This window comes from Canis lupus, chromosome 18 (assembly GCF_048164855.1).
Source record: "Canis lupus baileyi chromosome 18, mCanLup2.hap1, whole genome shotgun sequence".
NCBI lineage: Eukaryota > Metazoa > Chordata > Mammalia > Carnivora > Canidae > Canis > Canis lupus.
Genome location: NC_132855.1, coordinates 18,538,655 through 18,551,176, shown reverse-complemented (window position 1 = coordinate 18,551,176; position 12,522 = coordinate 18,538,655). Strand labels below are relative to the sequence as shown.

Sequence of the window (12,522 nt, the reverse complement as noted above, 5' to 3'; positions counted from 1 at the left end):
CAGTATTGGCAGCCTGGGCAACTGTTCTGAGAGTGAGTGGGGCTCAGTGGGAGATTGAGCCAAGGTCAGGGAAGGTCTCTTACAGTCCCAGGAGGAAGAGCAGCAGGGTTGATGCTGTGCAGTTGTTCTCTGATGTAGACCCTTATAGATGGCAGATAGCATACCCCTGATCCATGCTGCCCTAATGAAGAACAGAAAAGTATGTTGTTAAGAGCTTGACAAGTGTATACCGCACCAGCTCTATCAACTATTTGTTTGCTTGTTCTTGCTGTATCTGGAGTTTGATAGTACCTGGCTTCTGACCTGCTAGGTCTGATATCTGGCCCTCTATCCCTTCTGATGCTTTTGGGACCTGGCTAGGCCTTAGGACATATCTTAATAAATCAATAAGATCTAGGAGCAGAAACAACATTTCTGTCTCAGCCTAAGTATACAGTGGTCAGGTTTCCGGAATCATCACTAAAATTTTATTTTTCTCTATCTGTATGATCATTTATTTGAAGGTATAATAATTAAATCAATCGTATTGAGTTAAACATTGAACATATTATCATAATTATAATTAAACATAAACACAAAAGGCTATAAAATTTAGATTGTTTCAATAAAATCAAGATAGTATGCAAGCATCCATGTATGTATGTGTTCCTAGCACAGCCCTGCATGCACATGGGATAAGATGATGCTGGGGAGGAAGCAGGTTGATGCCTGGAGCAGTGAAATCTAATCCAGCAGCCTGATGAATGAGGAAGCAGGAGACCATGGTTGATGAGAATCTTAAACAGGCATCTAGTTTGCGAAGCCAGGCAGGAAGAAGACCAGAGCCCTGAGGTCTCTACTGCACCACAAGCATATCCAGACAGACTTGCCTGGAAACTGAGATGGACAAGTCCACTTCTGACATGATTGTGTATAATATACAAGAGCCCTGACTCTCATTTGCTCATTTCCCGATACTGTACAATGTAAATATGGAATTAGAGTCATTTGTAGATGTTTCAGGGAACTAAAGTCTCTTTTTATCAACAGGATTGAAGTCAGAAGGCCTTTACAGAGTCTCTGGGTTCACTGAACACATCGAAGATGTCAAGATGGCATTTGACAGAGGTGGGCTTGTGCTTTTCTGAATGCTGGGTAACCTATCCTTAGCACCCTTTCTCTTGGAACCAGACTTTATTCATAGTGCAGATGGGTTTCAGAGCTACTGAGAGCTACTCCTCAGGAAGCCAAGGAATAAGTGTCTCCTTAAAAGTTTTAGACCAGGGACCAGATGGAAATGTGAGTTTAAAATATGGGATCCCTGGGTGGCTCAGCAGTTAAGTGCCTGCCTTTGGCCCAGGGAGTGATCCCGCGGTCCCAGGATTGAGTCCTCCTTTGGGCTCCCTGCATGGAGCCTGCTTCTCCCCTCTGCTTGTGTCTCTGCCTCTCTCTCTCTCTCTCTCTCTGTCTCTGTGTGTGTGTGTGTGTCTTTCATGTATAAATAAATTTTTAAAAATCTTTTAAAAATTGTATTAAAATACTTCTTGGATGGGCAGCCAGCATTTGGTGCCCTTATGATTCTTGATTTGGTGGTCAAACATTTATGGTCAGTCCACGTGGCACCAGATTGTCCTTACACCCCCAACCATGGATCTCTGTGACTCTTTTCCTTCTCTCAAAACTCCAAATAAAACAGCATAGGATAGCAGTATGCCCAGCACTGAAATAAGGGAAGCCAGTGGAAGTTTAGAAGGTAACACCTTTTGTTATTTATTTATTTTTAAAGATGCTCTCTAGGCCATACTATCTCTTAGGTCAAAGAACTTGGGAGCTCGTTAAAAAATACAGATTGCCAGGGGACTCATTCCGAAAGCTGAGCTCAAGAATCTGTATTTCCTTATTAGTTAATTTTTATTCAATTTATTTTTTTAAAAAATCAGTTCACCCATTTCTCCCACCCCTCACAGCTTGTCTCCTGCAACCACCGATCTGTTCTTTGTATGTATGAGCTTGATTTTGTTTTGTTTTGTTTTAGATTCCTATAAGAGAGCTCATACAGTATTTGTCTTTTCTCTGTCTGACTTCTTTCATTTAGCATAATCCCCTCAAAGTCCATCCATGTTGCCACAAAAGGCAAGATTTCTCTTTTTCTTATGGCTGAATAGTATTTCATCATTTATACACCGCATCTTTTCTATATTCATCCATCAGTGAACAATTAGATTGCTTCCATATCTTGGCTTTTGTGAATAATGCTGCAGTGAACATGGGGGTGCATATATCTTTCCAAATTAGTGTTTCTATTCTATATTTCTACTGAGTAGTCCAAATAATTGTAGTAAAGCCAATCAAGGGATATAACCCCTAGCCTACTAATTAGAACTTTCACTCTGTGAACAAGTCAATCGGAGAAGGACAGTGTATGTTCTCATTCATTTGGAGAATATAAATAATAGTGAAAGGGAATATAAGGGAAGGGAGAAGAAATGTGTGGGAAATATCAGAAAGGGAGACAGAACATAAAGACTCCTAACTCTGGGAAATGAACTAGGGGTGGTGGAAGGGGAGGAGGGCGGGGGGTGGGGGTGAATGGGTGACGGGCACTAAGGGGGGCACTTGACGGGATGAGCACTGGGTGTTATTCTGTATGTTGGTAAATTGAACACCAATAAAAAATAAATTTATTAAAATAAAAAGAAAAAAAATTTAAGAGAAAAATAAGAACTTTCACTCTGTAGAACAGTAGACAGGTCTCTGATGATCTGGCCACCCTATCTTTTCAGGCTCATGGCCAGTTTCTCTGCCCTTGTATACTTTATGCCCCAGCTATACTGAAATACACCTCACCTGTTTTCATGAACAACTACTTTGGCTCACATTGGACTGTCCATCTAGAAAGTGTTCACATCCCTGGCAAACACTTACCTATGGATCAGGTGTCCACTCAAGTCTTTCCTCTTTTCTGAATCCTCCCTGAGCACCTCAAGCTGACCTAAGAGTCCCATTGCCCTTTCCTCTGTCCACTTCCAGCCCCTATGTTTTCACATATCTCCAGCCTAGCAAGCATCCCATTTCCTTGTAACCGTGGAGTTGCATGCCTGACTCCTAGACAGACTAGAGCCATTTGAAGGGAATATATCTTTTCTTCTCTGATTCCTCAGAGCTTAACAGTGCCTGGCACACGGTCCAGTCTCAATAGATATTTGTTAAATATGTAAATAATGGGATCGGATAACCCATCTACCGCACTCAATGTTTTCTGTACACCAGCTTTTTTTTTTTATCCTTAGAACCAAATTTGCTAAGACATTTGTACTTTATTTCAATTCTCTATGTCAAAGAAAATGCTAACCATCTCAATATGATTGAAACTATCGTATCCAAAAAATTGAGTCTGTGACAGTTAGTTGGACTGATTTTTACTAATGGTAAAACAAAAAGTCAAAGAATGTCTTCAGAATGACTGCAAACATGGTTAGAATACAACGTTACCCATACCTGAGGGAAGGTCAGAGTTTCCCAGATTAAAGCCTTAGGGACAGAAGAGAAAGAACCAGGATAAAAGTAAAACGTCAGCGAGCCTGCAAGAGACAAGAGAAACTGAAGACATTGGCAGTTATGTTGTGTATGTGATCTTCAAATCCAAATCCAAAAAATACTGGTGCAGCTATATAAAAGCTTGATTTTTTTATTATTATTTCACATTAGATTGTTATTCTCTTATGAACGTTTCTGTCTCAAACATAAAACTTACTATGCTAAGTTTCTGCCCAGCAAATTACCAGAGGCTGAGCCCCCAAAGAACTATAAGAAGTCGATTTCACACCCTTTTTGGCTTCGCTTACCCTCGGACCCAAAATCACTCTCCCCAAACTTCTTTTTGTTACTTCCCACACGCCGGTGTTATTAGAAGCGAGAGGAGTCAGTTGGGACTTGTCCGGGCACATAGCATCCACTGTAGGATCTTTTTTTCTTTCTTCCTGGGCATGCTTTCACTTGGCGAAATAGGTCCTAATTAGGAATTGGATCATTGATTGTTTTTCAGATGGTGAAAAGGCAGATATATCTGCCAACATCTACCCAGACATAAACATCATCACTGGAGCCCTTAAACTATACTTCAGAGACTTACCCATTCCTGTTATCACCTATGACACCTATCCCAAATTTATTGAGGCAGCAAGTAAGTACTGAGAACTAATTTTTTATTTGTACCAAACTGTTAAGTATAATGCTTTTAACTTCAAGAAAATTAAACTCAGAACTGTTTCATTCATTCCATGGGCACTGGCTTTGCCAAGCAAGGGCACAATGGTACAGCTAAGTGAAAATCAGTCAGAGTCCACCGGCTGAGTTGAGCCAGTACCAAGCCGACTCCACTCGGCCAAAGCTGGGCACTGGGCAGTTCTCTCTCCCCTTTGTCCCTTCCATGCTGGGAACTGGCACGGTCGGGGATACTCAGTTATATGTCAAAGCAAAAATGTTTCTATAGGAAAAAAAAATCAGATATTCTTCAATGAGGACCAAATAGATTGGCTACTTTCATCCATTAAGCACACTCATTGGTAATCTATTAAACTATACCCCAAGATTTGCCCACCGATGTTCAAAACTGGTATTACTGTGTCAAGTACTATCCAGGACCTCTCAATTATATCCTCTAGATTAAGCTTCTCATCTACCTAGGGGGCAAATATTGTAATCCCATTTCACAGGGCAGGAAAGCTAGTCTCGGAGAGCTGAGCTCATAGGGCCGGGGACAGAACATCATCATTGCTGGTCTTCTTTCAGACCATGGTCGCTCATTCAGTATTTGGCACTTGGGTTGACTGCTGTCAGGAGAAAGGACCATATTGGGATGGGAGGTAAGGGGTCAGAGGGTGGGAAGTGGTGTTGCACTTTGCCCAGGAACATGGGAAGGAAAGGGAGAGTCAGATGCTAGAATGCATGACACAGAAATCAAACACACTTTGAGGAATTTTTTATGAAAAATATCATTGAAGGTAAATATAATAAGATGCCTGATGAGGATAAATGTGGGCCAGATGGGATTAGTGCAAGATGCACTCTCCTGATGAGGTATGGCCCCACTTCCTGGTAAGAGCATTCTTTCCTGGGTCCTGGTGGTCCTAGGTGAAGAAGGTTCTGGCAGCTGGGTCTCCTGTGCCCCAGGAGGAACAGCAGGAGAACTTTCTTTGAATGGCTGCCAATACCTATCAGAGACCTAAAAAGCAGAAGCATGCATGTTTCCTCCCTTTGAATATGCTTAGTATCTACTTCCTAACCTGGACTGTTAGCGGGGTTCAGCACTTTGGTGAGAAGTGCCATTAACGCAAGCTGAGTTGGTAGGCTCATGGGCCAGAGCCCTTGTGTTGTAGAGTGTGTTCAGTTACGGAGCCTTCCAGTCACACAACTTCCAGAGAATGCTACCAAGTGTGATTTAGTTTAAAGCTCGTGATAGCGAGATCTCTAGCAAGTCCAGCATTCAGAAGATGGGCAAAGCAGTTTGTGCCACTGGTAAACATCTACAGGGCTGCAGAGTCCTGGTGGGGGGGAGGGCGGGGGGGGGTGACAAGGACTATGCCCACCCTCCCATCATCCACCCAGCGGACGTTCAATACATGTGTGGTTTCCAACCCCAATCATTTCTGGAATAAGGCAAGACACAAATGGATGGACTAGTTTAAACGAAATGTTACCCAAAATTGCATGAACTTATTAAGACTTCCCCTCCATCTGTAACCAGAACAAACCAAATTTCTTGTTACTTCACTGAAAACTTGAATGTGGCAGCCCTGTGTCAACTCCTTATGTGTATTCCTACAGAAATCTCCAACGCAGATGAGAGGCTGGAAGCCGTCCATGACGTGCTGATGCTGCTGCCCCCTGCCCACTATGAGACCCTCCGATACCTGATGATCCACCTCAAGAAGTAAGCTCACACCTCCTTGACACATCTTCTGTCAACCGCGTCTGCCTGGGACTGACTGCATTAGGGAAGAGTTCACAACCCTCCTCCCCCACCCACTGAGAGGACAGACTCTCCTTTAGAGTGAACTATGCTGCCTTTGCATGGCCTGCCCCATTCATAACTGCTAGAACACTCGCTCTGTGCCAGCAGGTGCACCACACAACTCTATGTGTTGTGTCTGTGAGGTGGGTATTGTTAGGGGCCTCATGTGACGGATGAGATTGCTGACGTTTAAGGAAGTAAAATAACTGATGGGAAAAGAGGTAAAGTGAAGCCAGGATTGAAGTCCAGGCAGTCCAGTCGAGAGCCCATGCTCTGCCTTAACCATTCATCTACGCTGCCTCCGTATCTGCATCTGCCTCCCACACAAGCCCCATATTCTGTGTTCGATCTTCCTCTTTCAGCTCATTCTAGTTCCAGACTCCTGAACCTGCCTTCTTCCGGGCAAGCACATTCCCATTCTAATCCCTTGGTTTTCCCGATGTATTGGTGACCTACCACCAAGTAAGAAATTGTCCCAAAAGTTGGAGGCTTAAAACAATAAATATTTGTTATCTCATAGTCTCTGTGATCAGGAACCCAGGTGTGGCTTAACTGGCTGTCTCTGGCTCAAGGCCTATAATGAGGCTAGGGCTGAACGGACAGCCAGGCTGCAATCTCATGTAAAGGCTCTACTAGGGGGCACCTGGGTGGCTCAGATGGTTAAGTGTCTGCCTTTGGCTCAGGTCATGACCTCAGGGTCTTGGGTCAGCCTAGAGTCTGCTTCTCCTTCTCCCTCAACTAGTGGACAATGCTCTTCCAAGTTCACTCATGAGGTGGCTGGCTGGATTCAGTTCCTCAGAAGCTGTGTGACTGGAGGCCTCATTTTCTTGCTGACTCTTTGCTAGAGGCCGCCCTCAGTTCACTGCCATGTGGGTCTCCCCATGGGCAGCTCAGAAAATGGCAGCTGGCTTTCCTCAGAGCCAATAAGCAAGAACACCCAAGACAAAAGATACAGTCTTTCTGTAACCCAATCTCAGAAGTGATATCCAGCTGCTTTTGCTATATTCTGCTAGTTAGAAGTAAGTCACTACTGTCTGGCCCATGTGCTCGGGGAAGGGTTTATATAAGAGTATGAATTGCAGGAAGCAGGAATTACTGTGAGCCATCTCAGAAAGTATCTACCATGGAGAGCTAGCTATCCACTATCTTATCAGGTGGAGATGTTTGGGTATTTACAGGACACTAGAGCCTCTGGTTCCAAACTCTTTTACCCCAACTGTGGATCTCTTTCCTTCACTGCTCATATATAATGAGGTCAGTGAGTTGGTCTTTGAGATATTGGAGAGCTCAGGGCATTTCTGTGTGCTTTCCTCTATGTTTTTAGAAGACACATAGCAGTGGCCCATTCTTAGAAAAATGAACCAAAAATTGTCTGCACTGACTAATTTACAGATCCATTCAATAAGTGAAAGGAAGCAAGTTGATAATACTGTATAAACACTAGGTGTTAAAGTTTTTGGTTTTTTTTTTCCTTTATAAAACATATATTGTTGCTTTTATTCATGGTGATCAGAGCCACAATAACATTTAGCTCAGAGAGTTTCCATTTTGATTAATTTATTGAATTTAAGAGTTTGAGTAATTTTTGGATAAGTAACAGACTATGAATGCCAGCCTGGCTTTTAATTAGCTATAAATTATTTCTTTAGAAAGAAATTAGTTCTAATTATTATTGTTTGGAAGGCAAAGTATCATTATTAGGGAAAATGCTGATATGTCCCAGTTGATACTTTAATGCCAATAATTTAGTATTTTTATCATGGAGGGTTTGCTATCCATCTTGTTTGGCCAGGCATGGTGCCTAACTTAACGGCAAGATGTGAACTCTTTGTGAAGAATGTTCCTTTTTCCTACCTCCTTAGCTTTGCAACATGAAAATAATGCAAGCTGAATTCCTAAAAGAATACTAAGTAGCCGATCTTAATTAGCTCCAAGAAAATAGAAACAAAGCGATGGCCTTCTTTATAGAATCTAAACATGTTTTAATTATATTTTTCCCTGCTACAGAGAACCTATAGTCCTTTAGATCTATTACAAATATCCAAAAAACCTCAATTCCTTAAGAATCTAGGAGACTGTAATTTTATCCCACTAGGAAGGTATTAAGCCAACTCTGGAGTTTGACTTTTATTCTTAAAGGCTTTGCTGTTCTCATCTGGATGTTGAAATGATGATTTTCAATTCCAACAATAATTACTGCTCCAGACCTCATCCTGTGGGAACTAGAAATAATGTCCAACTGCTTTCCTGTTTGGCCACATTCCAGCCATTCCCCTGTCCCGTGATAATGGTCTGGCTATTCCTACACTCATGGCAGCCCCATCCTACAGTAACCTTGCTCCTTGGACGCTGAGCTGCCAGCAGACCAGGAGTCTGCAATCAGCTTCCCTGCTTGTGAGCATGCAGACCAGTAGGAAGAAGCTATGGGAAAGAGAAGACTTCCACACAAGCTTAGACTAAAATCCCTCTGCACTATGGGTCAGCTAAGAATCTGCTGCCCCTTCCAACCAATATTCCCCTAATCACAGTTCCACATTTCTGTAGTAAGAAGGACTGATTTTCTCTTTTTACATATATTTTAAAAATGTTATTTATTTGAAAGAGAGAGAGATAGAGAGGGAGAGCACAAGTAGGGAGAAGGTACAGAGGAGAGGGGAGCTCAATACAGGGCTCAATCCCAGGACCCCGGGATCATGACCTAAGCCCCAGGCAGACACTTAACCAACTGAGCCACCCAAGTTGTCCCTGAGTTTCTAATTTTAAATATGTGTCTACACCAGATTCACTAAGTAATTCATTTCCACTGCCTAAATGCAATGTCAATAATCTAAGAAAAATAAAGTCACCTTTTAAAAAAAAACATTATTTATTTTAGAAAGAAGAGAGCATGTGAGAATGTGAGCAGGGGGAGGGACAGAGGGAGAGGGACAAGCAGACTCACTGAGCCTAAAGTGGGGCTCCATCCCACGATCATGGAGGAGGTCATGGCCTAAGCCAAGATCAAGAGCCATGCATTTAACTGACTGAGCCACCCAGGTGCCCCCAGAAAATTATCTTTTTAAAAGTACTTAAAAAAATTTTTTTTAGATTTATTTGACAGAGAGAGAGAGCACAAGCAGGGGGAGCAGCAGAGGGAGAGGGAGAGGCAGGCTCCTCGCTGAGTGGGGACCATGGGGCTCCATCCCAGGATCCCAAGACCGTGACCTGAGCCAAAGGCAGACAATTAACCATCTAAGCTAACCGGCCCTCCCCCACCCTCACTGCCCCCGGAGTGCTTTTCTATAGTTCTGATTCTTAGTCTTCTTTTACAACTTACTAAACCAGAGAAATTGGTGGGAGCATACGTGCATAATCAGTATATCAATTTGTCTGCAAGTCCGTGTAATGTGTCTGTGTATATGTCTGTTTTGCAGGGTGACTATGAATGAGAAGGACAATTTCATGAATGCTGAAAATCTGGGGATCGTGTTTGGGCCCACACTGATGAGGTCCCCTGAGGACAGCACCCTCACCACCCTCCATGATATGCGGTACCAAAAGCTGATCGTGCAGATTTTAATAGAAAATGAAGATGTTTTGTTTTAATCCTCCAGGGAAATGAGCCTCATGGCCCCAGCCCCATCTAAGTTGATAAGGCTAGAGGAGTAAAAACATTTCTTACACTTGATTCGTTTTCCAAACAAATGAGAGAATTTCCAGGACCACAGTGGATTTGTCAAGTCGGCTACTGTGTCTCATAGACACTCGCCTCCTCCACGTAAGAACAGCAGGGGTGAGAGTGACCAAAGGCCTCCTCTTGGGTCTCTGCTGTGCCTCCTACATATGCCTGTTTTGCTGGAAGAGTGATTAATAAATCTTTCTTTAACTTATTAAAAAAAAAAAAAACAACCTAGATCTTTAAGCTTCCGTCTTATCAGTAATTAAAGGGAATTTAATTCATAGAGGTACTTGATACAGTTATACATTTTCCACTTACAGAAAGAAGACAATTCTATGTTAAATGTTAAATGAAACTTATATTGTAAAATGTATTTTTATTTTAGCTGCAAGAATGTTACTTTATTTCAGCAAATAGAACTCAATGCAGTGCATTGATTATGACCCTGTGTACCTTGTCCTGCTTCTTGCTGTGATCCCTGAAAAAGTTTACCATGAATGCAGTATTATCTTGACATACCTCTGTCCTTATCAGTGCTTTGCAATGAAAGTTCACCGGCCACCTGTGTCCCTGCTTTTGATAGGTTTTGCTGTTGAGCACTGGCATTTTGCAGTCGTACGGTATATGTTTATAGCAATTGTAGGATGGTCTGAAACATCCACAGATTTTCTTTCCTTAGACATTTTGTGAAATCCCAAAGTATGTTTTGCCATTGGTCAGAGTCTCTCCGTATCATGTGTGTATATCCCAGAACATGCAGAATGTGGTCATTTTACATAAAATGATGCGGGATGGTTAAATCTGGGCCATGTAAAAAGTTAACACTTTCCCTAGGTTCTTTTCGGTCCAGCACTCTGAATTCACCTATTAATGACAAGTTGTATTTTTGTCACATTTCTGTATTTAGGAAAAGTGAATCTGCAGAAAAATTACTGATTTTTTTCCATTTTTGCTTTATAAACAAGCCTATTTTTAAAAGTAAGAATGAGTAAGTTTGGTTTTTACAAATATTTGTTCCTCCTTGACAAAAGTAGCTCTGTATGGATCATAATTTAATATGATTTTATCATGATAGTTCCATCTTCTTGGTTATATTTATCTTAGCATGAGCTTTTCACAGCAAGATTTCTATATTTTGTAACATAGGTAAAATTTTAAAGCATCAAAAACTGTAAATCTAAATTTTTTTTTCTGAAATCCAACCACAATGTCTTTTCCTCTGATTGTCTAAGATGATCCATGTACTTACTCACTAGTCTTGTTTTTGAGTGAACAGAAGAGAATTACTGTGTGATAAATGATCTGGAATGAGGAGGGCAGTGCAATTGTTGTCCTGGACAGTCCCAAGGGCTACGCGGATGGACTTCGTTGGCACACCGGGGGGGGTTAAAATGGTTCTGCTGGGTCCCTGCTATTATTGTTCCTCCCAACTGTACAGATTTGTTTGTTGTAGCTTATGTACTTCTTGATACTGTCAAAAAATTATCTGAAAATGGTTTTATTTTGTGAAGTGAATAATACTTTGTAATTTATGATAGTGTAAATGGAAGGAAAAGCATTAAATGTATTAAATTCTTCTGTCTATCATCCTGGAGTGTGCAAAGAAAATTGGTGTTGGGGAGTGGTGGGGTGGGGGAACAATATTTAAAATATTGCTCCCAGATGGGTTTTGGCAGGAGAGTTTCTAGCATCACCAAAACACGAGGAGGAAACAGAAACATCCCACTGAGTCCCCACCTTGCTGTCCAGCCCTCCTCCTGCATCCCTCTGGAGAGCCTGCTTGAGATTAGGATTCTAATGCTCCACCTTCATTGTCTGTAAGACCTGCTGCATTTATGTTTTTTTCATTAAGAGATAATAGCATTTAAAGGAAATCCCTCTAGGTCTTCTGCCAGAGAGCAGAACAAGAGTTTTGCAGCCAGAAAGACTGGAGTTCAAATCCCAGATCTCCCTGTTAGCAGCAGCAGATGACCTTGGGAATGAGTTTGTTCATCTGAAAAACTGGAAAATATTCTGGCTGTGACATCTTAGATGAAGTGATGACCTAGAGTAATAGTAATAGTATAGTTATTGCTTCTTATTATTATCATTATTAAGAATGATAACTTAGCAAAGGGAAAAGATATTACCTGGTGTAGAAGGCAGGAGCATGAGATGAAAGGGGCTTGTCCCAGGTTAAATCCAAGTTCAAGTAATAATAAGGGGTATTATAACAAGGTTCTATAATGTGTAATGAGGGTCACCTGACTCCTTTTCTCGAATGTGATTACAACACCTGATCCCATCTCCCTTGCTTTAGTCTGAAGCCTGCTCACCCACCCTTATCTCCCCCACCATCTGGTAGCCTGACATGGCTCCTCTTACCTGGCTTGAAATTCCTACCATTGGAATAACTCTAGTAGTTAAGACCTGAAAGGAGGCAGCATTGTTTCCAGAAACGTACTGCTATTTGTCTACAAGTGGGTTGTGGGAAGTGAGACAGGGGCAGAGTGGGTGGGAGAAGAGAGTTCTGAGGATGGGAGGAGACGCCTTTTCTTTCTCCTATTAACATAAATGGGCACCTGACCTCCACAGCTGGGAGGGGGCTGGTGCTGAATTGCAAGGATAGCAGGCTGGACGGGCAGAGGGAGGGAGGCAAGGAGAGCACAGGACAGTCACATTCCCAAACAGCTCACGTATTGCCTGGGCCGGACTGATTCCTACCAAAAACCCACCTCAGTTAGCTTACACATTCTCAAGATCTACCAATCCCCAAATTTATAGTTAATCTTTTGATTTTAAAAATATAATGTTCATTAATTTTCAACAAATGTTTATCAAGCATTTATTAATGGGCCAGACACTGTGAGTACTTGGAGATAAGGAGGAGGCT

At 42.0% G+C, this 12,522-nt stretch overlaps 1 protein-coding gene and 1 long non-coding RNA gene across 5 annotated transcripts in view; one reads left to right on the top strand and one right to left on the bottom strand.

Annotated features, from left to right (window-relative positions):
* Positions 1-11,237, top strand: part of CHN2 (chimerin 2) — a 296,002-nt gene extending 284,765 nt beyond the window's left edge. For all 3 annotated transcript variants that reach the window (XM_072783629.1, XM_072783630.1, XM_072783631.1), the window contains 4 exons: positions 1,030-1,107; positions 4,025-4,162; positions 5,806-5,911; positions 9,406-11,237. In XM_072783629.1, coding sequence (XP_072639730.1) covers positions 1,030-1,107; positions 4,025-4,162; positions 5,806-5,911; positions 9,406-9,577 — 494 coding nt within the window. In that variant the 3' untranslated portion in view covers positions 9,578-11,237. The remainder of the gene's footprint in view (positions 1-1,029; positions 1,108-4,024; positions 4,163-5,805; positions 5,912-9,405) is intronic.
* The window catches only part of LOC140608766 (uncharacterized), a 31,078-nt gene continuing 18,558 nt past the window's right edge, over positions 3-12,522 (bottom strand). Inside the window, exons 4-6 of one of the 2 annotated variants that reach the window (XR_012010742.1) lie at positions 3,825-3,990; positions 3,478-3,560; positions 3-181 (exon numbers count right to left, since the gene is read on the bottom strand). This is a non-coding gene — a long non-coding RNA (uncharacterized lncRNA). The remainder of the gene's footprint in view (positions 182-3,477; positions 3,561-3,824; positions 3,991-12,522) is intronic. The other variant, XR_012010743.1, reaches the window with a different exon arrangement.